At 46.0% G+C, this 23,904-nt stretch overlaps 1 protein-coding gene across 3 annotated transcripts in view; it reads right to left on the bottom strand.

The window, feature by feature from the left end:
• The window catches only part of LOC121279058 (clavesin-1-like), a 126,418-nt gene that overhangs the window by 83,581 nt on the left and 18,933 nt on the right, over nt 1–23,904 (bottom strand). For all 3 annotated transcript variants that reach the window (XM_041189910.1, XM_041189909.1, XM_041189908.1), the window contains one exon: nt 12,398–12,572. In XM_041189910.1, coding sequence (XP_041045844.1) covers nt 12,398–12,572 — 175 coding nt within the window. The remainder of the gene's footprint in view (nt 1–12,397; nt 12,573–23,904) is intronic.

Genomic DNA, 23,904 nt, shown 5'->3' on the forward strand with positions numbered 1-23,904 from the left:
TCAGGGGTGTTGTGCAGGGGAGCATGCCACCATTTTACATGGGTGGGGCAATTAAGGCCCGCCCAGCATGACATCCGCCTGGAAGTGCTGTGCGCTCCCTGTGCGGGCATAGGGGGATTACCTGAGCAGGTCTGTGCGCTCTTTTATGCATGCGCACGGAAGAGTGCACAGATCTCCCTGAAGCAAAGTGCTGCCTCAGGGAGGTCAGCTCAAATGTGAAAACCAGTTTAAAGAATAGAAAAAATTTTACTGACATGTCCCCTCATGTGACACTGTCACGTGAGTTGGGACATGTCCATAGCTTTTATTTTAAAATATTCTGAAATTTTTAAATCCCTCATGAAACCTCATCCAGCCTTAAGATTGGACGGGCAGGTCCACTGACTACCTTAATTACTTTATTGATGGCCTTAAGTGGCCGTTGACAGGTTGGCGGGCACACAGCTGACTCGGCTCCGCACCCGCTGACCTGAAAATGTAAATGACACGGGGTGACGTCGGGACGCCCGCCCGACATCATCCCGTGTCATTTTACGCGTCGGCAAGCGGGCCCCGCCCCCTGCTTGCCAACTAGAAGATGCAGTCCTGGGCGTCAGTGAGCAGGTTATTGCTAAGCAAGCGCAGCTTGATAGCACTGCTGATGACCCCTTCCATTACTTTACTGATGATAAAGAGTAGACCGATGGGGTGGTAATTGGCCGGGTTTGATTTGTCCTGCTTTTTTGTACAGGACATACCTGGGCAATTTTCCATGTAGCCGGGTAGATGCCAGTGTTGTAGCTGTACTGGAACAGCTTGGCTAGGGGCACAGCTAGTTCTGGAGCACAAGTCTTCAGTACTATTGCCAGAATATTATCAGCGCACATAGACTTTGCAGTATCCAGTGCTTTCAGCCCTTTCTTGATATCACGTGGAGTGAATTGAATTGGCTGAAGACTGGCATCTGTGATGCTTGGGACCTCCGGAGGAGGCCGAGATGGATCATCCAATCGGCACTTCTGGCTGAAGATTGTAGCAAATGGGCTTCCTCCAATGGGCATCATTGAGGATGGGATATTTGTGGAGCCTCCTCCTCCAGTGAGTCGTTTAATTGTCCACTGCCATTCACGACTGGATGTGGCAGCACTCCAGAGCTTAGATCAGATCCGTTGGCTGTGGGATCCCTTAGCTCTGTCTATCACTTGCTGTTTATGCTGTTTGACATGCAAGTAGTCCTGTGTTATAGCTTCACCAGGTTGAAACCTCATTTTTAGGTATGCCTGGTGCTGCTCCTGGCATGCCCTCCTGCACTCTTCATTGAACCAAGGATTGATCCCCTGGCTTGATGGTAACGGTAGAGTGGGGGGATATGCCGGACCATGAGGTAACAGATTGTGTTTAAGTACAATTCTGCTGCTGCTGATGGCACACAGCGCCTCATAGAGGCCCGATCTGTTTGAAATTTATCCCATTTAGCACGAGTGGTAGTGCCACACAATACGATGGAGTGGGTATCCTCTATGTGAAGGCGGGATTTCATCTCCACAATGACTGTGCAGTGGTCACTGCTACCGATACTGCCATGGACAGATGCATCTGCGGCAGGCAGGTTGGTGAGGGTGAGGTCAAGTATGTTTTTCCTTCTTGTTGGTTCCCTCACCACCTGCCACAGACCCAGTCCAGCAGCTGTGTCTTTCAGGACTTGTCCAGCTCGGCCAGTAGTGGTGCTACTGAGCCACTCTTGGCGATGGACACTGAAGTCCCCCATCCAGAGTACATTCTGCACCCTTGCCACCCTCAGTGCTTCCTCCAAGTGGTGTTCAACATGGAGGAACATTGATTCATCAGCTGAGGGAGGGTAGTACATGGTAATCAGCAGGAGATTCCCTTACCCATGATTGACTTGATGCCATGAGACTTCTTGGGGTCCAGAGTCGATGTTGCGGACTCCCAGGGCAACTCCCTCCCGACTGTATACCACTGTGCTGCCGCCTCTGTCCTGCCAGTGCGACTGGGATGGTGATGGTGCAACAGGGATGGTGATGGTGGTGTCTGGGACATCATCTGTAAGGTATGATTCCATGAGGATGACTATGTCAGACTGTTGCTTGACTAGTCTGTGAGACAGATCTCCCAATTTTGGCACTAGGCCCCAGATGTTAGTAAGGAGGACTTTGCAGGGTAAACAAAGCTGAGATTGCCCTCGTCATTTCCAGCGCCTAGGTCAATTTCATTCCTTTTTTGACTTTGTAGTAGTTTGTTACAACTGAGTGGCTTGCTAGGTCTGCCGTCCTTACCTGGTCTGGAGTCACACGTAGGGCAGATTTCCTTCTCTAAAGGACATTAGTGAATCAGATGGGTTTTTACAATAATCGACAAAGGTTTCATGGTCATCATTCGACTTTTAATTCCAGATTTTTAGTGAATTCAAATTCCACCATGTGCTGTGGCAGGATTCGAACCGAGATCCCCATATCATTACCCTGGGTTTCTGGATTACTAGTCCAGCGACAATAACGCTACACCATCCCCTCCCCAAATTTACCTGGCTTGTGGAACAATACCTTTGCTTAATTTTCTCCTGAACAGAGACATAAATAAGTGAGCTGAATCCTGGGGTCCACTGGAGTCCACTCTGGAACAAATCACCAGTAAAAATAGCTATTCTTCCGGTTGAGTTACAGGATCTCTAAAAAAAATCAAAAAGGGGCAGGACTTCCCATATTCCACTTGGGCAGAAATAATCAACTGGATGGAGCATGCCCAATAATGAAGCTCATCAGATTTTCCTTAAACTTTGTTTTGTATGTGGCAAAAATAATTTTGCAATATCTAAGCATTATACAATCTCCGGGTTTTGAACGGGACCCCACAAAGATTGATGGTTCGTGATATCCCACAAATATATTAAACAACATTGTTAGGTTCCTACAACAGGAAAGAAACCAACCACCATCCATGTAAAAACTTTACACTTATTGGTATTCATTTTCAAAACTGGTCTTTTTCTGCTGAACAAAGAAAATTAAGATGGCTGCTGCAAGTCACCTGATCATGGGGTTGACCCTCTGTCTGGGAGCAATCCCCAGGAGTTTCAAGGACAAAGGAATTCTTTTCTCAGTTTCTGGATTGTCACACCTCATTATGCCTAGAGAGCGACTAACAGACTCATATCACACCTGGGACTATTCAGGCCAATTTCAAAGAGCCTACAGGGATGTTATTTCAATTGGATAAACCAGCCTTGCTAGCAGAGTCAGTGGGTCTGCTGTGAAAATTGTTTCCCAAATGCCAGACCCTCAACATAAATGGCATCCCTTTCAACAACTAATGACTAAGACATTATTAGTCCTGAAACCAAAGCTGATTCCAGTCATTGGATAAACATCCCTTTTGAAGTCATTGTGGAGAAGGAAGGTCACATGACCCAAGGCTTTGGGGTAGTTGATATTATATCTTTGGCCTTTGCAGCCCTGCGGCTGTTTTAATATCAAGTAGACAAAACTCCAACAGCTGGCTGGGTAAGCAGTCTCAACACCACAAAGCCTGCTTGATTCCAAAACTCTCTGATCAATGCCTTTCAAGTGGTCTAAAAACAGAAAAGTCCCTTGTACAGCAACATAGTTCAATTCAAGGATTTTCGTATTGTTTAACCAGCCAGGACCACGTCAGAACAGAACTCCACCAATAAGAAAACACGCTCTGGACTCTGACGTTGGACTCTGGCAGTCATGTGAACCAATATTCATTTTTTTGTGGTCCTTATACTGTAAATATCCTCTCTATCACTATCCCTCCCCCCACACACACCAACCACTCCTTTTGTTTCAGGTTTTAAATGTGTAAATTAAACTAACCTTCTGAGTAATCTTAACTGGAGTTTGTTGTGGATTACTCGTAAAATTGGATCACAAAATCCGAGGGATTGGGAAAACACGGCACCACCTATTCTTTTAAAAAACTAATTCAAAACATCTCCTGCTTACGGACAGGCGTAAGAGGAAATCAGTGCAGGCTCTCTGTCTCTCTCTTGCCCGTAATAACATCAAGATGTAGCACCATAAATGTAATAAAATGTCACAGGGCACTTCATAAGAGCATTATAAAGCAAAATTTGACACTGAGCCACATGGATGATATTTAGGGAAGGTGACCAAAGGCTTGGTCAAAGGGATCCAGGTTAGAATCCTGCCATGGCAGTTGGTGGAATACGAATTCAATAAAAATCTGGAATTAAAAGTCTAATGATGATCAGGAAACCATTGTCGATTGTTGTAAAAGCCCATGTGGTTCACTAATGCCTTTTAGGGAAGGAAATCTGCTGTCCTTACCTGTTCTGGTCTACATGTGACTCCAGACCCACAGCAATGTGGTTGACTCTTAAAAAGTGCCCTCTGAACAAGGGCAATTAGGATGGGCAGTAAATGCTGGCCTAGTCAGTGATGCCCACATCCCATAATCAAATTTTTAAAAACTCAAATATGATACCAAGTATGCAAACAACCTGGTTCAGCCTCAAACAGTTGCCAGGGAGAGGGACAGAGTCAGTGGGTTGGGAGACAGATTTGTAGAGGGGACCGAGACAATGGCTTCAGTCTTCCCAATATTCAATTAGAGGGAATTTCTGCTCATCCAGTACCTGATTTTGGACAAACAGCCTGATAATTAAGAGTCAGTGGAGGAGTTGCAAGTGGTAATTTTGAGTTAGAACCGAATGTTGTCAGTGTGCATTTGAAAACTACTGCTGTGCTTTCAGATGATGTCATTGAAGGACACCATATAATGAGAACATAAGAACATAAGATATAGGAACAGGAGTAGGCTGTACAGCCTAACGAGCTTGCTCTGCCATTCAGTATGATCATGGCTGATCTTGGGCTTCAAATCCACTTTCCCGCACACTTCGCATATCATTTGATTCCCCAAGAGACCAAAATCTGTCTATACCAGTCTTAAATATATCGGAACATCCACAACTCCCTGAGGTAAAGAATCCCAAAGATTCACAACCTTTTGAGTGAAGAAATTTCTCCTCATCTCAGTCCTAAATGATCAACCCCTTATCCTAAAACTATGTTCAGTTGTTCTAGATTCCCCAGCCAGGGAAACAATGTCTCAGTATCTACCCTGTCAAGTCCCTTCATAACCTTGAATGTTTCAAGGTGATCACCTCTCATTTTTCCAAAATCCAGTGAATATAGACTCAATTTACTCAGCCTCTCATCATTAGACAACTCTTTCATCCCAGGAACCAACCTAGTGAACCTGGAATGTACCACCCCCAATGCAAGCATATCCTTCCTTAAATAAGGAGAACAAAATTGCAAACAATTGACGGAATCAAACTCAGGTTTGCACTAAGTGTGAAAAAGTCATTTTACTCACCTGCCACGTCCCCCCCTTCCCACCTCATAAATTATGCAGTCACGGGAAATCCGGCAGCTCGCTGGTGAAATGGCTCCAATTGGCCCGTCACACCGTTACCTCGCTGTTTCCTCATGCTGGGTGCCATATTTAAAATATAGCTGTGCGCGCACACTTCTCACTGCTTGAAGGCCAGGATGGCTCTGGTGAAGAATGGCCCCAAAAGCCAGGAAGATTGCAGCCCCCCGATCCAGAGACACATCCCTGGGATACCTCCTGGGCGCCGTGGAGGCCCACCACGATGTCCTCTACCCTTGGTCTGGCCGCAGGAGGCACATCTGTGTCACAACTCCAGCTTGGGAGGGGGGGTGACAGAGGTGGTCAGTGCCAATGCTGCACACAAGAGGTCTGCCATCCAGTGCAGAAAATGGATGAATGATCTCATTGTGCCACCAGGGTAAGTCAACCATCTCATCAATCTCAACTCACCTACTCACAAGCCCATCACATGTTCACTGGCATCTCACTCATTGCCAGCTCAAGGGACATCACCACTCACCTGTGTGTGCTCACACACCCTCACATCCCCATCTGACCTCATCTCCTCTGGATACTGCATCCTCATCCCATCCATGGCTCCACTTAGCGCACACACATGCCTGGCATCCTTCTCATCTGGCCTGGCATGCGCCTTGCTTACACTCTCTCCATCTGTCTTTATGCAGGACAGGATTGCACACATTCGCCTAGTGGAGTCCCAGACTGGGAAGGGGGTGGAGTGCCGGACATCAAGATCCTCACTCCCATTTGAGAGTCAAGTGTTGGAGCTGGCTGGAGAGGACATGGACCATGCAAAGACAGTCTTGGGAACATCAGGAAGGGATATTTGGTGCACTCCTCAGGTTGCATGGGACGATGGAGGAGTCTTCACCCAAGATGATAGTGCCAGTATGCCAAAGCATCGAGGTCAACATTGGTAGGATGGTGGCCACCTTGGAGATGTTGGTCCAGGGCATCAGTCCTGCACTACTGCCTGGGCTGAACTCCATCGCTGACACCATGGTTGGCCTCCAACAGTGTCAACATGAAAGGAGTGTGGGATACAGCGTAATCTCACTCCAGCTACCCCTTCTCCTCAAGGGGTCAGCCAGGGCACTTGGGCACCCATAAGGAAGAGAACCAGCAGCTCGATATTCTGAGCCCATCCGGAAATGTCAGGCCAATCCAAATCCCCTCCTCCTGTGACCCCCGCAGCTCCCACTCAAGAGGCCAAGGAGGGTGCAGTTGACCCAAGACAGGGCACTCAAAGCAGGCCAGGGCCATCCAGGTCTCGGCCCTTCCAGAGGACGTCCACCAAAGTCATTACAGACGCCCTCTGGCTGCCCGCAGGCTGCCTCCACCTCTGCTGTGGATATCGGGGGAGCACCAAGACGTAGCAGCAGGGTTAGAAAAGATAGGAAGATGTAATTGCACAGCCTGGGCATGGGTGTTAATCACTTGTACATAATGTTCATTATTGTAAATAAACTCCCAAGAATGTCTCCTTGTCTGTGGCTCCTTGTTATGAAAAGCAGTGTTCATGTCACTCAGATGTGAAACCTTGGCCCCTGCACAAGATAAAGGCAGGTGTCTCAGCCCAGGGCCTCTTCCCTGTGCAAAGTGTAACCTTCAGAGCAAAGTGATGGTCTGGCTCACTGCATGTCATCATCATCCTCCTGAAATCCATCGACTATTAGAGCCTCCGCTGCGTCTCCATGACATGAACCTGAGCACTGAGTGCATGTGCGCTGCCATCTGCCACACAGGAGTCAAACATTCACAGATGCAAAGTGAGGATGTCAGGACTGTCCTCACTGAGCTCGTCATCATCCTCCATGCATCTTGCGGCAATGAGGGCCTCCCAAGCACGCCTGCCTTGTCGGGCCAGTGCGATGGCCTCATTGGCAACATCCTCACCTTTGAGGACCTCATCACCATCATCCCCTTCAACATCTCATCGGAGGAGACATGCAGCCCTTCCATCTCCTCCTCAGCCAGGTCCTCCCCCCGTTATAACAACCAGTTGTGTAGCGCGCAGCAAGCCGACAATGATGCGCAATATCCTCTGGGAGACTGTATTGCAGTGCTCCGCCAGACTTATTGAGGCACCAGGTCCTCATTTTCAAAATGCCTTTCGTAAGGAACATATCTTTTTATTTCTGTCGGATTGTTGTAAAAAAATATCTATTTATTTTTCTCTTGGATTGTGGATTAAAATTACAATGGCTGCAGTTTGAAAGACATGAACACTGGAACAGGATGAGAGATATATACAATGTTGCAGTTCTGGAACAAAGTGTGCTATGAAATACAGAATGGTACTGGAAAGGAGTACTGGACCAAAGGAGCTAACTGGCAACAAAGTTTTAATTGGCTCCTGGCCAGGTGACCAGGGTTTGTGTGAGAGAAGTGTGACAGAATAGCTCCTAGCCTGAAAGGAACAAGACCTGAAATCTCTTTCTCCTGTGTGCGGAAGATTCCAGTAATTCCACATTAATAGCTAGCTGGTTTTATCTCCTCATATCTCTATAACCCGCTCTCTCTCTGAAAACCCCTATCAAGAGGCAAAGGGGAAAATCATTGTTAGAGACAATGAAAGTGCTCAACCAGTGAACTAAAAACTGAAAGTGCTGGAAGACCATCTTATGTCATCAACAAGAACTGAAAGGAATTTGGAAGACATCAATCAAAATCAACCCATCGAATCCTGTACTCTGGAATTGGTGTGATTGATCTGTTTTATCTCACCCTTAAGATCCATGTTTTTGTGTGTTTATGCGTCTTGTATGGTGTGTGTATAGGGGTTTAAGAAGGGGTAGAGTTTAGGTTATCAAGATAGAAATTAGCCGTTCATATTTCTTTTTTTGTCACTGGTTAACAACAGTTTGTTCAATAAGCAGTTATTTATGTATTAAGTTTACAAACCTGGAGCTCATATTCTGTTCACCTAAATTAAACAGTTAGGGAGAATTGGAGCAACCAGATGGTTTGATCAAACTTTTTCACATTTGTCGTGGCTCAGGGAACAGTGGGGCTTGATATTACAGCGCACTATCCCCAATGAGTCATCACACTATCGTTTGCTCCACCAAAGTTGCAGCATGAGCCTCATTACACGGTTGCTCTGCTGCCATCTGAGGCCAGCACCACACAGACATCATCAGCCATGTCCTCTGTGGCTGTCCAAAACCCCACCTACCTCCGCCCTAGTCCACTTGACTGATCAGCGGCAGCTTCGGCCGCTGGGCTGCATGTTGTGCCCTCAGCTCAAGCACAGGCATTCTCCTAACCCGCAAGGCTACACTGTTAGCTTGAACCATGGGGGAGACTGGTCCAAACCTTAATAAAGACATTGCAAGGGGCTATGAGCACCTCCACCAGTGACTGTGCCATGGCCACCTTCTGCAAGGGGTTTCTACAACTTGCCCAGTCAGCCAATTGCTCTGCTGCACCCCCCACCACCACACCTCCCCCACCAAAATGCACATTAATTTGTAGTCTTGCATCCAAGGGATGAAAGGTTCTGGGGCATTTTGGTGGCACTTCCATGCTTTTGTGTTGCTTGAGTAGGCAGAGAAGCTTCAGAGGCCCAACTCCAAGCATGTCAATGGAGCTGCAGCTGAATGGTCTCAGCTGCGGAAGAATGGTCACTTTTGACAAGCTTTTCCAAGTGCGTGGTCATTTCCCTCACCATCCCCCCTCAGAACCCCTTCCCCACCCGGGCATGTGCTTGTGTACTTCCTTCAATCTGTGCTGCGTTAGCTCCCCCCACCGACCTCCCATCCAGACCCACACTGGAGCCCTTGCCCCACAACTGCACTGAAAGCCAGCCAGGAAATAGTGACTTGCCTGTGCTCCCCATCAAATGCACAGTGCCTCCTGTTTGATGTCATATGGACGATGTTCGCGAGCGCTGTGCAAGGTTGTGTGCACTCACCTCCGAGTTCCCCTCCAAGTTCAGGTCGCCAGATACACACCTTTTAAAGACAGTATTGAAGAATGCAGTTCTTACTTCGGCGGTAAATCTGATGTGCGAGGATGATTCCAGTGAGCAGGGCTTTTAATCAGACATTAAGTAATGAAATTAGGATCCCGACCTGTGGCGGCGAGAAAACACGGCCCACCATTGACAGTTGGGACGGACGAACACAAGCTGCTTTCGCAGCAGCGTAAAACCGATTTTTTACCCTCTCACTATATTGTCCCCCCACCGCCTGCCATGACGCCCACTGCAAATAGGACCAGTCAATTCCATCCAATATTCCAGGTGTGGTTTCACTAAAGCCCTGTACAATTGCAACATGGTTTCTTTATTCTTATACTCCAATCCCCTTGCCATAAAGGCCAACATGCCATTTGCTTTCTCACTTCATCACAAAATCATAATGCAATCAGGCAAAGTCAACATGATATTGACAAAGGGAAATAGTGTTTGACTAATTTATTAGAGTTCTTTGAGGAAGTAACAAGAGAGGTGGATAAAGGGGAACCTGTAGATGTGCTTGGATTTCCAAAAGGCATTTGATAAGGTGCCACATCAAAGGTTACACAGAATAAGAGCTCATAGTATAGGGAGTAACATATTAGCATGGGTAGAGGTTTGGTTAGTTAACAGGAAACAGAGAGTAGGGGTAAATTTGCCATTTTCAGGTTGGCAAGCTGTAACTAGTGGAGTGCCACAGGGATCAGTGCTGGCTCCTCAACTATTTAATGACTTACATGAAAGAACTGAATGTATGGTAGCTAACTTTGTTGATGACACAAAGATAGGTAGAAAGCTAAGTGGTCAAGCTTGCGTAGAGTCCACAAAGGGATGTGGATGAGTTAAGTGAGTGGGCAAAAATTTGGCAGATGGGTATAATGTGGGAAAATGTAAACTTGTCCACTTTCTCAGGAAGAATAAAAAAGTAGCATACTATATAAATGGAGAGAGACTGCAGAACTCTATGATACAGGAGAATCTGGGTGTCCTCATACATGAATCACAAAAAGTTAGTATGTAGGTACAGCAAGTGATTAGGAAGACAAATGGAATGCTAATGTTTATTGCAAGGGGAATTGAATATAATAGTAGAAGAACATACAACTGTACAGGGCTTTAGTGAGATCGCATCTGGAATATTGTGCAGAGTTTGGTCTCCTTAAGAAAGGATATAGTTGCATTAGAAGTAGTTCAGAGAACTGATTCCTGGAATAAAGGGGTTATCTTGTGAGGAAAGGTTGAATATTTGGGCCTATACCCATTGGGATTTAGAAGAATGAGAGGTGAACTTATTGAAACATATAACATCCTGAGGAGACTTGGCAGGGTGGAAGCTGAGAGGATTTTTCCCCTTATGGGGGAGACTAGAGCTAGGGAACACCATTTAAAATTTAGGGGTCTCCCATTTAAGACTCAGGTGAGGAGAACATTTTTCTGTCAGTGAGTTGTTAGTCTGTGGAATTCTCTTCCGCAGAGAGCAGTGGATGCTGGGTCATTGAATATGCTTCAGGCTGAGTTAAATGGATTTTTGACTGACAAGTGAGACAAAGGTTATGGGGAGCAGACAGAAAATTGGAGTTGAGGCCACAATCAGATCAACTATGATCTTATCGAATGCCAGAGCAGGCTCACGGGGCTGAATAGCCTACTCCTGCTCCTAATTCTTGTGTTCTAATTACTTTCTGTACCTGCATGCTAATTTTTTGTGTTCCTTGTACAAGTGCTCCCCAGTGTTGCTGAACATCAACATTTACATGGTACAAGGTACTTTTCTATTCTTATTACCAAATTGAATAACTTCACCCTTCCCCACATTATACTCCATCTGCCACATTGTTATCTACCCATTTAAACTGACTTTATCTCTTTGCAGCCTCTTTGCATCCTCCTCACAGCTAGCATTCCCACCTAGCTTTGTATCACCAACAAACCTACATACATTAGTCTCTATCTCTTCAGAAAACTAGGGCAGAATTTTACATCCCATGGGCAGGCGCACGCCCGACCCAATCGGGCGTAAAATTGTGCAAGATGACTGGGTTCCCCAGTGTCCAATGTGCAATTGACTGCACACAAGTGGCCATCAAGGAGCCAGTGGGTCAGCCAAGTGCCTTCTTCAACAGGAAGGGATTCCACTCCACAAACATGCAGATAGTGTGTGACCAAAGGATGCAGATTCTGCAAGTCTGTGCAAGTTACCCTGGCAGCTCCCATGACGCTTACAATCTGAGACACTCCCAGGTGCCGAGGCTCTTCAGTGCCCCAGCCTGACTAAATGAATGGCTGCTGGGTGATAAAGGCTATCTATTGAAGAGGTGGCTCATGACGCCTCTCCACCAAGTGTCAAGTATATTACATTCTTGTTCTGTTGAAAGAAGACATATTACACAGTCTCTTATTCTAACAACATTTTTATGTACCACAAAATTGTGGAATTGTTTCCTCTAGAAGTCTCACCTTCTTGCTAAATCATGAGGCTTTTAAGGTTCAAGGTTGGAAAAACACTCAATTCTTCATTCCTGATTTGAATCACCTCTTTTCCTTTTGGTGGTGCCCTATGCTATGACCCTTGGTCTTTCATTTTGATTTTTCAAGTAAAATAAATGAGTTTACTATACCTCACCTTATTTCTCTATTCTATGTTGTATCACTTGTTATTTCCCTTTGAGTCATACACCATTCCCTGAAAGGACAGGCAGGCAGATGACCTGCTCTGAGATATCTGTCAAGACTACTCTCGAGCGATCGGCAAAGAGATACAATGGCTCCAAAAAACTTGGCTTCTAATTCCTTTTACCTCTCTATTGAGGAGTGCCTGACTTCTGCTCAATGCCCCCTTTACTGATTGGGAGTCAGTTTACAGGAACTTATAACTATTGCTGTGTGTTACTTATATAATGAACCACTGTGCTATGCATTCTATTTCTTTTACGTCCTAGAGATAACAATTTCTGAAACATTGGAAAATTTCACTCCAAACTAGAAAGAAAGAAATATGCAAAATGTTTTAATTATTTAAAAAGAATTACTGACCTGCAAACCCTCTATGGCTAGTCTCAGTATGGTGGGAGTCAGTTTGGAGGCTTGTTTAAATGTGAAATTACTCCAGTCTATAATTAGCATAAATCCATTTATCTGTAACTCTGGGTCTTCAATAAGGATTTCCAGGGACAGAAGAATAGCTCGGAGAATGTCCACAAAGGTATTCCTAAAAGAGAAAGCCATACAACAGTAAAGGGATTAGAATTTTTAACCAGTCTGTGGAGCCAGAAAGAATCCATTGATATCTGATTTGGAAACAATATTGAGCATTGTACTCCACCTGGGCTTCATTGTTGAAAAGTTCTAATTTAATTAAGGGCTCACTTAATTCTTACAGTAATGTGTTCCAAACCACCCAGTACTAAAATCTGAACCTGATTCATGCACAACACTCTTGTTCTCTTTTATAACATAACCCTAATATAATCTGACCAAACAGAATTTACATCTCTGTTACAATCATGTGGTGCTAAATGCACTGAATATTGTAAAATGCCGAATACTAAATAGAAACAGAAGCTTTCTAGAAAGCTAATTGTCGACAAGTTGTGTTAATAGAAAACAGATTGTTTACCATGACTTGAATGCAAAATTGCCCAAATCAAGTTTGGGCAAGTGGGGTGAGACAAGTGAACTCAAGGAAGTACTGCCCTGCCACTTTAGTTGCACACCAGTTGCAGGATAATTGTAGCCAGTGCAAAGCAAAACATTAAAAATAATTTTTAATGCCAATTTTTTGTCTTTAGAGCTAACATAAAACTTAAACAGTGTTCAGTGTGGTGATGACTGAATTATGCCATGCTGGCAGATAACAACCCTACATAAATCACAGCCAATCTCAAGATGATACCTTTAATATAACAGTGCCCATGTTTTACATATTAGCAGTTCCCTGTAAAAAAAATCATTCTGTCAATGGTGTAGTTAGATTATCATTATGAGTCACTCCTGCCAAATTCTGTGCATTTAGAATTTAATGGCCAAAAGTGAAATTTATAGGTACACATGTGCAGAGCTCAATCCTGGTTCTTAAAGTTCAGTCTGCAGCCAAGTAACATAAACAAAGCGCTGCCAGGCTAAAATTGATTCTTTAACTATTGATCTCGGCTGTGGTAAAAAGTAGAATGAATATTTAATCAGTGGAAGAGGTATAATTTGAACTTTCATTCAGTTCCAGATTTCATGCCTCAATGGATTACTGTACAAATATTACAGATAGGTTGGTTTTACATATGGGCCACATAGATTGTGATCTGCATGATCCAACACCTCCTATCCTAAACTGTAATGAATGATCATGGGTGAGATTTTATCCCACACAAAACCTATTCATTTACAGAGTTGAAATTAGGCTCCATATTTATTTTAAACTGTTCAAACTTTTTAATTAAAGGAATCCTGGCAGGGGTCAGAAAGGCTCAACTGCACATGGATTCCTGAAGTTGCAGCAATCACAATAATGGAGAGGATTCCTAGGAGAGCTGCTCGCCAGGTCTCTCACTCTTACCTAGAGGTCCTGCTGTGCTCAGGGACTGCAGAGAAATGATCTTCCCAAGGATGGGAGGAAGAGGACAGCCTCTCCAAGCAAGCAGGGCTGCATGGAACAGGCCCAGGAAATCAGCAGGAGTGCGGTCCCTTCAACCTGGAGACAGTGAATCAAGATGATCCAGGACTTCAGTAGGGCAGGCAATGTGAGTGGTAGTACATTTTCAGGTGCCAACAAGCACACTCTGATCTTTCTAGCATGCTCTTGCACAGCACTCCACAGGTCAAAGCACCTACCAGCTCTCGAGGCACCTCCTCACATACCCATCTGAACAGCCAACACTCACAGGTCCGATTGTCCTCTCGCACTCTTATCGTATTACCCTCTCACACCCTTATCCTATTGTCCTCTTGCACCCTTATCCTATTGCCCTCTCACACACATGCTTCACAGTCACCCCTCAGAAATAGTGACCTTCCCTCCTATCCACACAAGCAATTGCTAACTCTCCTAGCTTCTTGCAGAAAAGAGCACACAACTTCAGGGAGGGACAAAGGTCCAGGGATGGGGAGAGGGCACGGGGGTTTTCCAGGGGAAATGTGGCCCTCCAGTGGCAGTCATCTTGATGTCCACTGGCAATACATGCTAACTGGTCTACTGGGAAGGAGAGCTTGTTCCAAGAGGCTGCAGATGTCAGCAAAGACCAGGGTGAAATCTGAGCCTCCTGAGGCACTGATACTCAGAAATGTCGAGAGACCTGATCTCTGCCTCTGTGTTGGGAGGTCTCACCTCCTTCAAGTTGTATCTCCGTGTCCGACCCTTCTGACCTGTGGAGCAACCCATAGCTGAGGAAAAGGCAGCTGGTGCTGCTATGGGTTTCCTCATCAGAGGTGCAAGGTTGAGCTGCATTAGCTGATCCTATGCTGTGGTGAAGACTGACAAGTCACTTGCAATCACCTATAAAGCAGTGGAAGCACACTCACAGGAGTGGTGTGAGCACCAACCTCTCACCTAGACATGGCTGTACCCCTTCAATTTTGCCGTTCAGAGGCTTTTAATATAATTGAGGAAACACACCACCTGGTTATTCGCCTGGTAGACCCTTTCAAATTGCTCAGGAAATGGGTGCATTAGCTATTAAAGTCTGAATCCTTAGTTAAAATAGCGGTTAACTACCTATTTGCATCTGGCATTTACTGACTTGGCAGCTGCCCGCATGCACCCAAATCCACCTCCGCTTGTCTGTTAAAATTCCGCCATCATGTTTGTAAAATGAACATGATCTTTCTGTGCTTCATGATGTGTTACTGGGTTTACTACTATAAGTAATGAGATTTGCTATTCGTTCCATTCTGCAAGCCATTTTTCAACATAACGTGTTTTTTCCAGGCAGGAGAATCTTTGCAAAGCCAGTGGGGCTCCACGCATTAATGAAAAGGGCACTGGAGCCCCAATTACAGGAGTTCTATCCCTGAACCCAGCAACCACCATTTTCACCGGGGCAGGGGGGAGGGGGAAATGGGTGGTTTGTAATTTGCACATTTGTGGTTCACAGAAGCAGCTGCACATGTGAAAGTGCAGCTGCTTTCAAATAGATGCAATGTTTGCAACCGGAATGTCCAAAACACAATTCGTGGGCTTTTGAGGAAAATGTCTAAAGCTGCCAGAGTTATTTGGAGAGTAGGGTACTTTATTGGAGAGGTCCTTTGGGAGATGTAAGATGCCTTTGGAAGAGATCAGGTGCCCTTTGGGAGAGGTCAGGTGCTGTTTGGGATTGTTAAGGGTAGACTTGAATGTGCATAAAAAGTGGATAAGTTCAGTGAAACTGCCAAGCTGTCAAGTCATTTAAATCCCCCAGCCCTTTAAATTTTTGAAAAACAAAATAGCAGGTGGAGGCTACTTGCAATTTCACTAGCTGTCTATTGACATTGGCTTGAGGGTTATCATCAGATGATTAGTGCTGCATGCCTGATTCAACAACCTATCATTATCACAGTGGGGGTGGGGGACATAAGTTACAGTTTGATTGACAGCTCTAAGTGGTTATGAAGTCTTTGATGTGGGGCTATGAATACAAATGTTTGTTTTCATAGAATCACAGAACTGTTACAGTGCACAAGTAGGCCAATCAGCCCACTGTGTCTATACTGGCTCTCCGAATGAACAGTTCACCTAGTGTCATTCCCCTGCTTTCTCCCTGTAATCATGCGCATTCTTCCTTTTCAGCCTAATTCCTTTTGAATGCCTCCATTGAAACTGCCTTGACCACACTCTCAGGCAGTGCATTCCAGACCCCACCACTCACTGCGTGAAAAAGATTTTCCTCATATCACTTTTGCTTCTTTTGCCAATTACATTAAATCTATGCCTTCTTGTTCTTGATTCTTTCACAAGTGGGAATAATTAATTCCCTGTCTACTCTGTCCAGACCCTTCATGATTTTTAATAGCTCTATCAAATCTTTTCTCAACCTCTCTTCTCCAAAGAAAACAGTCCCAACTTCTCCAATCTATCCACATAGAACTGAAGGAAATGATTGTTTTTATATGTGATTAAGTGCTTGAAGGAATTTAAATATATTGAATGGGTTTTACGAATGTGAGTTTTTTTAATAAAAAGTGAAATCTGCAATAGAACTTTATGTTATTTCATCTCAACCTGACTCCTGACACCTGCCCATGGTGATACTGGGTGAAATGGCATGGAAAGTGTAAGGGCAAAGGTTGGTGGGTGGCTGTTATGGTTTGGCACTAAGTTGGCATGAGGCTGTAAAGAGCCATGGGGATAAATGGGGGGGAGGGTCATAGATTGGCATGAGTTGGCACTAAGTTGGCATAGCTATAAAGGTCCATGGGGGTGGATAAAGGGACATAGGTTGGCATGGAGGGTATGAAGGACAATGGGGGTGGGTAGGGGCATGAGGGCAGCATGGAGGGTATAAGGGGCCATGGGGTTGGGTGGGGCATAAAGTGGCATCAGTTGGCATGGACTGGCATGGGGATTGTTTGCGGATGACAGGATGTGAGGGGTGATGGCTTGAGGGCTGTTTTTAGTTTTCCTGTTTTTATTGTAATTGGGATGAAGCTCCAGAACAGCAAGGCCAGATTTTTCACCAGCCCATCTCGGCCCCTGTGGCTGCCTCTGCTTTATTTCCAGGGGGCAGCTGGCCCAACTCCAGTTAACATCCACCACCCCAGAATGAAAATCCAAAGATCTGGGGCACTTTCTCCCAAGTTGGGTTTGCGGAGTTGGGAAAAGGATTCTCGAGAGCGCAAGTTCAGCCCTAAGTAATTAAGTTGTTCCATTGCCTGCTGGCAAAAGACAAACCGTCACTTTTTTTCATGGTGGGGCACCACATTTAGCAGGCTGGCAGTGAACTGATTAATTTGTGAGAAAGTCCCATTTATTGCTAAATGGATCAAAGCAACAACCTCAGTCAGCACCACAGTAGTGTGATGTAAATACCCCACTGGGAAATGACACCACAATTAAAATGGCAAGTAATCACACATACTATTAGGTAAGCTCTTCTTTGAGTGATTTTGTATTGTGTTGATGGTGCTGCACACTGTCTGTTTTGTTTGCATAAAATCTTTGTGTATTAATTTAACACACTTGACAACTGTTTAAAATAAATGGGTTGACAACTGCATTAAAACTTTACAAAAAGGAGTTTTATGGGAATATGTTAACTGAATGCAATAGACAAGGCTGAATCATTTGCAACCACCTTCAGCCATAAGTGCCTAGTGGAAGGTCCATCTCAGCCTCCTCCTGGTCACCACCAACATTGATGCTAGCCTTCAGCCAATTCGATTCACTCCACATGAAATCAAGAAATTGCGAAAGTACTAGATACAGCAAAGGCTATGGGCTCTGACAACATTCCGGATGTAGTACTGAAGACTTCTGCTCCAGAATTGGCCATGCCTGTGGCCAAGTTTTCCCAGTACAACTGCACACAAACACCAACCTAACAATGTGGAAAATTGCCCATGTATGTCTTGTCCACAAAAAGCAGAGCAAATCCATTCTGGCCAAATACCTTCCCATCAGTCTACTCTCAATCTTCAGCAAAGCGATGGAGTGTATCAACAACAATGCTAACACCTACTCAGCAACAACTTGCTCACCAGTGCTCACTTTGCATTCCATCGGGGCCACTCAATTCAAGGCCTCAGTACAGCCTTGGTCCAACCACGGACAAAAGAGCTGAATTCCGGATGTGAGGTGAGACATCACCCTTGACATCAGGGCAGCATTTTATTGAGTATGGCATCAAGGAACCCTAGTAAAATTGAAGTCAAGAATTAATCACGGGGAAAAATCTCCACTAGTTGGAGTCATACTTAGCGCAAAGGAAGATGGTTCTGATGATTGGAAGCCAATCATCTCAGTCCCAGGGCATCACTGCTGGTTCCTCAGTGTTGCGTTCTGCACCCGACCCTCTTCAGCTGTTTCATCAATGACCTTCCCTCCAACATAAAATGGGGATGTTCGCTGATGATTGCAGTGTTCAGCACCATTCGCAATCCTCAGATACTAAAGCAGTCCATGTCCATGTGTAGCAAGACCTGGACAAGATTCAGGCTTGCGCTGATATGTGGCAAGTAATATTCACGCCACACAAGTGACCATCACCAACAAGAGAGACTTTAGCCATCTCCCTTTGACATTCAACAGTATTACCATGGATGAATCCACCACCATCAACATCCTGGGGATTACCATTGATCAGAAACATAATTGGACCAGCCCCATAAATACTGTAGCTACAAGAGCAGGTTAGAGGCTGGGAATTCTGTAGAGCGTAACGTACCTCTTAACTCCCCAAAGCCTGTCTACAATCTACAGGGCACAATTCAGATTTGTAATAAAACACTCTTCACTTGCTTGGATGAGCGTAACAACACCTCACAAAGCTTAACGCCATCCAAGACAAAGCAGCTCACTTGTTCGGCAGCCTATCCACCACCTTAAATGTTCACTCGCTTTACCACCAGTGCAGTGGCAGCAGTGTATGCCATTTATAAGATACGCCATCATAAATTGGAATTACATCATCATTCCTTCACTGTTGCTGGGTCAAAATACTGGAACTCCCTCCCTGACAGCACTATGGGTGTACTGACATCCTATAGTTTCACACGCTATGAGTTTGGTCTTATTGGCAACCTTGTAAGGGCCCAAGCCATTTGCTCACTGCCATTTAAGGTAGATACTGGGTGAGCTGCCATAGTAGGTGTAAAGGCAAAAGGTGGTGGGTGGGGGGGCATGATTTGGTATAAGTTGGCACTAAGTTGGCATAGGGGCTATAAAGGGTCATGGGTGTGGGTTGAGGGGCATTGGTTTGAATAGGGGCTATAAAGGATCATGGGGGTTGGTGAAGGGGTATGGGGCACTGAAAAGGGCCATACTTTGGCATGGGGCCATGAGGGGCCACAATGGGTGGGTGGTGAACATAGCTTGGCATGGCAGCATGAGAGGTCATGGGGGTGCATCGGGAGAGCATGAGGTGGCATGGGTTGGCATGGATGGGGCATGAGGAGTGTGTAGGGTGTGGCCTGGAGGGTTGTTCCATGTGTTATTTTTAATTTTTGGACACAGTGCTGGATTCCTGAGTGCAGGCTTTCTACCCAGCCTGCCTTTGCACCTGGCAGCCTCCTCAGGTCTTCTGGGGTTGCCTACCCTGACTTCTAATCCAGTCCGCCTCCCTTGGACTGAAAATCTGAAGTACAGGCAGCCATTTTTAAAGGTTCAGAGAATTCTCCAGTCTCTGTGCAACTGAGGTGAGGCTAGGCCAAAGGGATTGGATAGGTTAAGTGAGGGGGCAAAAATTTGGCAGATGGAGTATAATGTGAGAAAATGTGAACTTGTCCACTTTGGCAGGAAGAATAGAAAAGTTGTATGTTATTTAAATAGAGAGTGAGTGGGTGTCCTAGTACATGAATCACAAAATGTTAGCATGGAGGTACAGCAAGTGATTAAGAATTCAAATGGCATTTATTGCAAGGGGAATCAAGTATAAAAGTAGGAAAGTGTGAAGGCTGTAGAGGGCTTTGGTGAAACCGCATCTGGAGTATTGTGTACAACTTTGGTCTCCCTACTTAAGAAAGGATATAAAGCATTAGAAGCAGTTCAGAGAAGGTTCACTTGACTGATTCCTGGGATGAAGGGTTTAGCTTCTATGGAAAGGTTGAATAGCTTGGGCATTTACCAAATAGAGTTTAGGAGAATGAGAGGTCATCTTATTGAAACATATAAGATCCTGAAGGCACTTGAGGGCGTGGTAGCTGAGAGGATGTTTCCCCTTATTGGGAGTCTAGAACTAGGGGACACAGTTGAAAAATAGGAAGTCTATCTTTTAAGACAAAGATGAGGAGAAATATTTTCTCTCAGAGTTGTTAGTGTCGAATTTTCTTCCCCAGAGAGCAGTGAAGGCTGGATCATTGAATATACCCAAGGCAGTGTTAAACAGATTTTTGACTGACAAGGGAGTCAAAGGTTCCGGAGAGCAGACAGGAAAGTGGAGTTGAGGCCACAATCAGTTCAGCCATGATCTTATCAAATGGGAGAGCAGGCTTGAGATTGGCCCACTCCTGCTCCTAATTCTTGTGCTCTTGTGTTCACACCTAGTAGTGATCAATTTCAGGCTTTGTATTTTTTAATTCTCAGATTAGTTAGTTAGGATCTCCATGAATGGGATTGCTGATTTACTTAGGACCCTAACAGCCAACAGAAAGAAGAGACATTTAGCCCATCAGTTTGGTCAGGACTGGAAACCAGATCCCAGGCCTGAGTCTTCTGGTTGGTGTGCAGGGGTGGGCCCACTTGCCGACGTGTAAAATGACACGTAGTGACATTGGGCGTGCGTGTCATTCTGACCCTCAGTTTGGCGGGTGCGCAGCAGAGTTAGCCGCGCCCGCCAAACTGTCAAAGCCCTATTAAGGCCATTATGAAGCTAATTGAGATACTTGTCTGGGCTGCCCATCTAACCTTAAGATTGGAGGGCAGGCAAAGAGCCCAGGTGGCCTTCACATTTTTCCAGGGGCAGGATGAGAATTCATGAAGGGTTTATAAGTTTAATAAAATTTTTATTAAAATTCATTAACATGTCTCAGCTCATGTGACATGGTCACATAAGGGGGCATGTCTGAAAGTTTTTAAAAATTATTTTATTTCATAATCAAAGCTCCGTGCCTCAGGGACATCTCTGCACTCTTTCGCACGCAAACGTGTAAGAGCGCAGGCCCCGACTCTCCCTCCTCCCCCCCATTGAGTGCTACTGGGGTGCATCACGTTGGACCCACCCACACAAAATGGCAGCACGGAACCGATCATGGGTGGCGATCAGCTACGCACCCATCCGCTCCCAAACCCCCATCCCCGGCCCGATAGGGAGAAAATTCTCTCCCCAGAGATGAAATGTTAATATGCTGAATTACTGCACTGCCCAATCACTAAGCATAGTGTTTGAGAATAAAAGAATTACTTCAAAGACTAAAACTTACATAAACACCTCTGCATTCATTCCTATAATTTTGTAATTGCGAGCAACTGATCGGTGCACTAAACGTTGCTGCTCAAACTGGATTCCTGGGAACTCACAATTTAAATAGTTTACACTTCATAAAAGAACGTGCCAACGCGTAAAGTGGCACGTGGTGACTTTGGGCGTGTGTCCCAACGTCACCGTGCGCCATCACAATATTTGGGAAGGTGGGCAAGCTATAAGTTCGGATGCACGCCTGCCATCAATTAACAGGCCAGTTAAGGCCCTTGATGCAGCAATTGAATTCAATTTTTCACAGCCCGTGTGATCTTCAGGACATCACATGGGCGCAACGGGCAGGCAGTTAGGATACATTTGTATAAACCTCATCCACGGGCGGGATAAGAGGGGTGAGTGGGGTCGCGAATGTGATCTTTCAGGTATTTAAGTGTGAAAGTTACTTATACTTGCCTGTGAGGGCAGGTAGACTTCAAAACTCATACCAGCTGCTAGGACAGGAGTAAACGCTTTGGTCAGGACTCTACACTAAAGATCATTTTTGAGGCCTGCAGCTTTCAGGAAGCCTTCCCTTGGCCTGGGAATGGGAGTTGTGCTCTCCACTGGAGGCACCTGCTCTTAGAAGGAAGGGAGGGCCAGAAGGGGGAGGAGGCCAGGAGTCCATATTCGGCCTCCAGGGGAGCCACCTTTGGGAGGAGAGGTGCAGGCAGAAGGGGTGCAGGGCCAACAGGAAGTCCAAGGCGGAAGGGGCCACAGCAGACACTAATACCCTGCTGCCAGGGTTTACAAGCGGCGAAGCAGCTACTTCAATATGTCTGAGGACCAGTGCCAAAGGAGGCTCCATCTCTCAAGAGAGACAGTCACCTCCATCTGTCAGATGATAGACCCTGAGATCTCCACTAACTGTGTGGGTGAGCACCCCATGCCAGTGGCTCTAAAGGTCACAGCTGCCCTCAACTTCAATGCCTCCAGCTCTTTCCAGGGATCTTTGTGGTGTCTCTCAATCAGCTGTCCACACTTGTGTCAAGCAGGTCATAGATGTTCTGTTCAGGCATGCATTGAATTTCATCCACTACCGCTGGGGCGAGGCCAGGCAGACACAGTGAGCCAGAGGCTTCGCAGCCTTTGCTGGGTTCACCTGCGTCCAGGGTGCTATAGACTGTACATCTTGATGTAGCCATTAATGTGCCAGCAGGTGAGCCCGGTGCCTTCATCAACAGGAAGGGCTTCCACTCCATGAACGTGCAGATAGTGTGTGATCACAGGATGCTGATTCAACAAGTCTGTGCAAGGTACCCAGACAGCTCCCATGACACCTACATCCTCAGACACTCCCAGGTGCCGAGGCTCTTCAGTGCTCCAGCCTGGCTGGATGGATGGCTGCTGGGTGACAAGGGCTATCCCCTCAGAAGATGGCTCATGACGCCTCTCCACCATCCAAAAACAGAGGCTGAGCAGCATTACAATAGGAGCCAGGCCTCCCCAAGAGCTGTGGTGGAGAGAACCATCGGTCTTCTCAAGATGCACTTGCGATACCTGGACCGTTCAGGGGGCGCACTCCAATACTCCCCAGATCGTGTGTCACTGATAGTGATTTCATGCTGCACTCTCTACAATCTGATGCTGAAAAGGGGGGACATAGTGGACGAGGAAGACATAGACACAGTTACTCCAGGTGTACAGGATGAGTCCAGCAGTGAGTCCGAGGATGAGCAAGTATAGGGAAATGCTGAGAGTGTAGACGCTGACCCAGGCATCCTCCAGGGAGGCAGGGTCACCTGGGAGGCTTTAATCCAAAGAACCTTCAGCTAGTCCACCACAGACATACTTTCAACACACGCCAGGGCTGCAGTTTCCACACTCAATACCCGAGTGCTACATCAGCCTGGATAATAACATTAACTGAGACCCTTGTCAATAAAGCTCAATGTCAAACAACTCACTCATAACATTATGGCTTCCCGTCCACTTGCAGAAGTAAGGAAACACCCCGAGGCATGGCAACGTATCAAAATTTATTGCGTGAACAAATATAACTTCATAAAGCAAGAAAAAAATGGTGTTGGACATCACACCAAGTCTTCCAGAGAGTATTATGGGCCAACATAAAAGCACCAGTGAGAAACCCGTGGTGTGCCGAAAGTGCCTTAAATTTACGCTTACAGGTGCTACGTCTAGATGCTGTCCCCTGGCTGGCACTGGCATCTGAGACAGCCTGTTCACAGTGCTGTCCTGTTGGCCTCGATGACCTTGGCGGACATCCTCTGGCCCACGGAGCATTTGATGGCCCAGTCTGGGAAGGAGCGGCCAGTTCCACAGCTGGCTTCTCCCCAGTCGCCACAGCCTCATCGGATGCCACGGTCACTGGCAGAGACACGGAGGAGCTGCTGCTCTCATCCGGAGCGCCCTGAGAGGAGCCCACAGAGACAACAGGCAGCTGCTGCGCCGAGATGAGGTCGCTTCGGATGTCACTGCTCACCGTGGATGGATGGGCACCAAGCT

The sequence above is a fragment of the Carcharodon carcharias genome, chromosome 6 (assembly GCF_017639515.1).
Source record: "Carcharodon carcharias isolate sCarCar2 chromosome 6, sCarCar2.pri, whole genome shotgun sequence".
NCBI lineage: Eukaryota > Metazoa > Chordata > Chondrichthyes > Lamniformes > Lamnidae > Carcharodon > Carcharodon carcharias.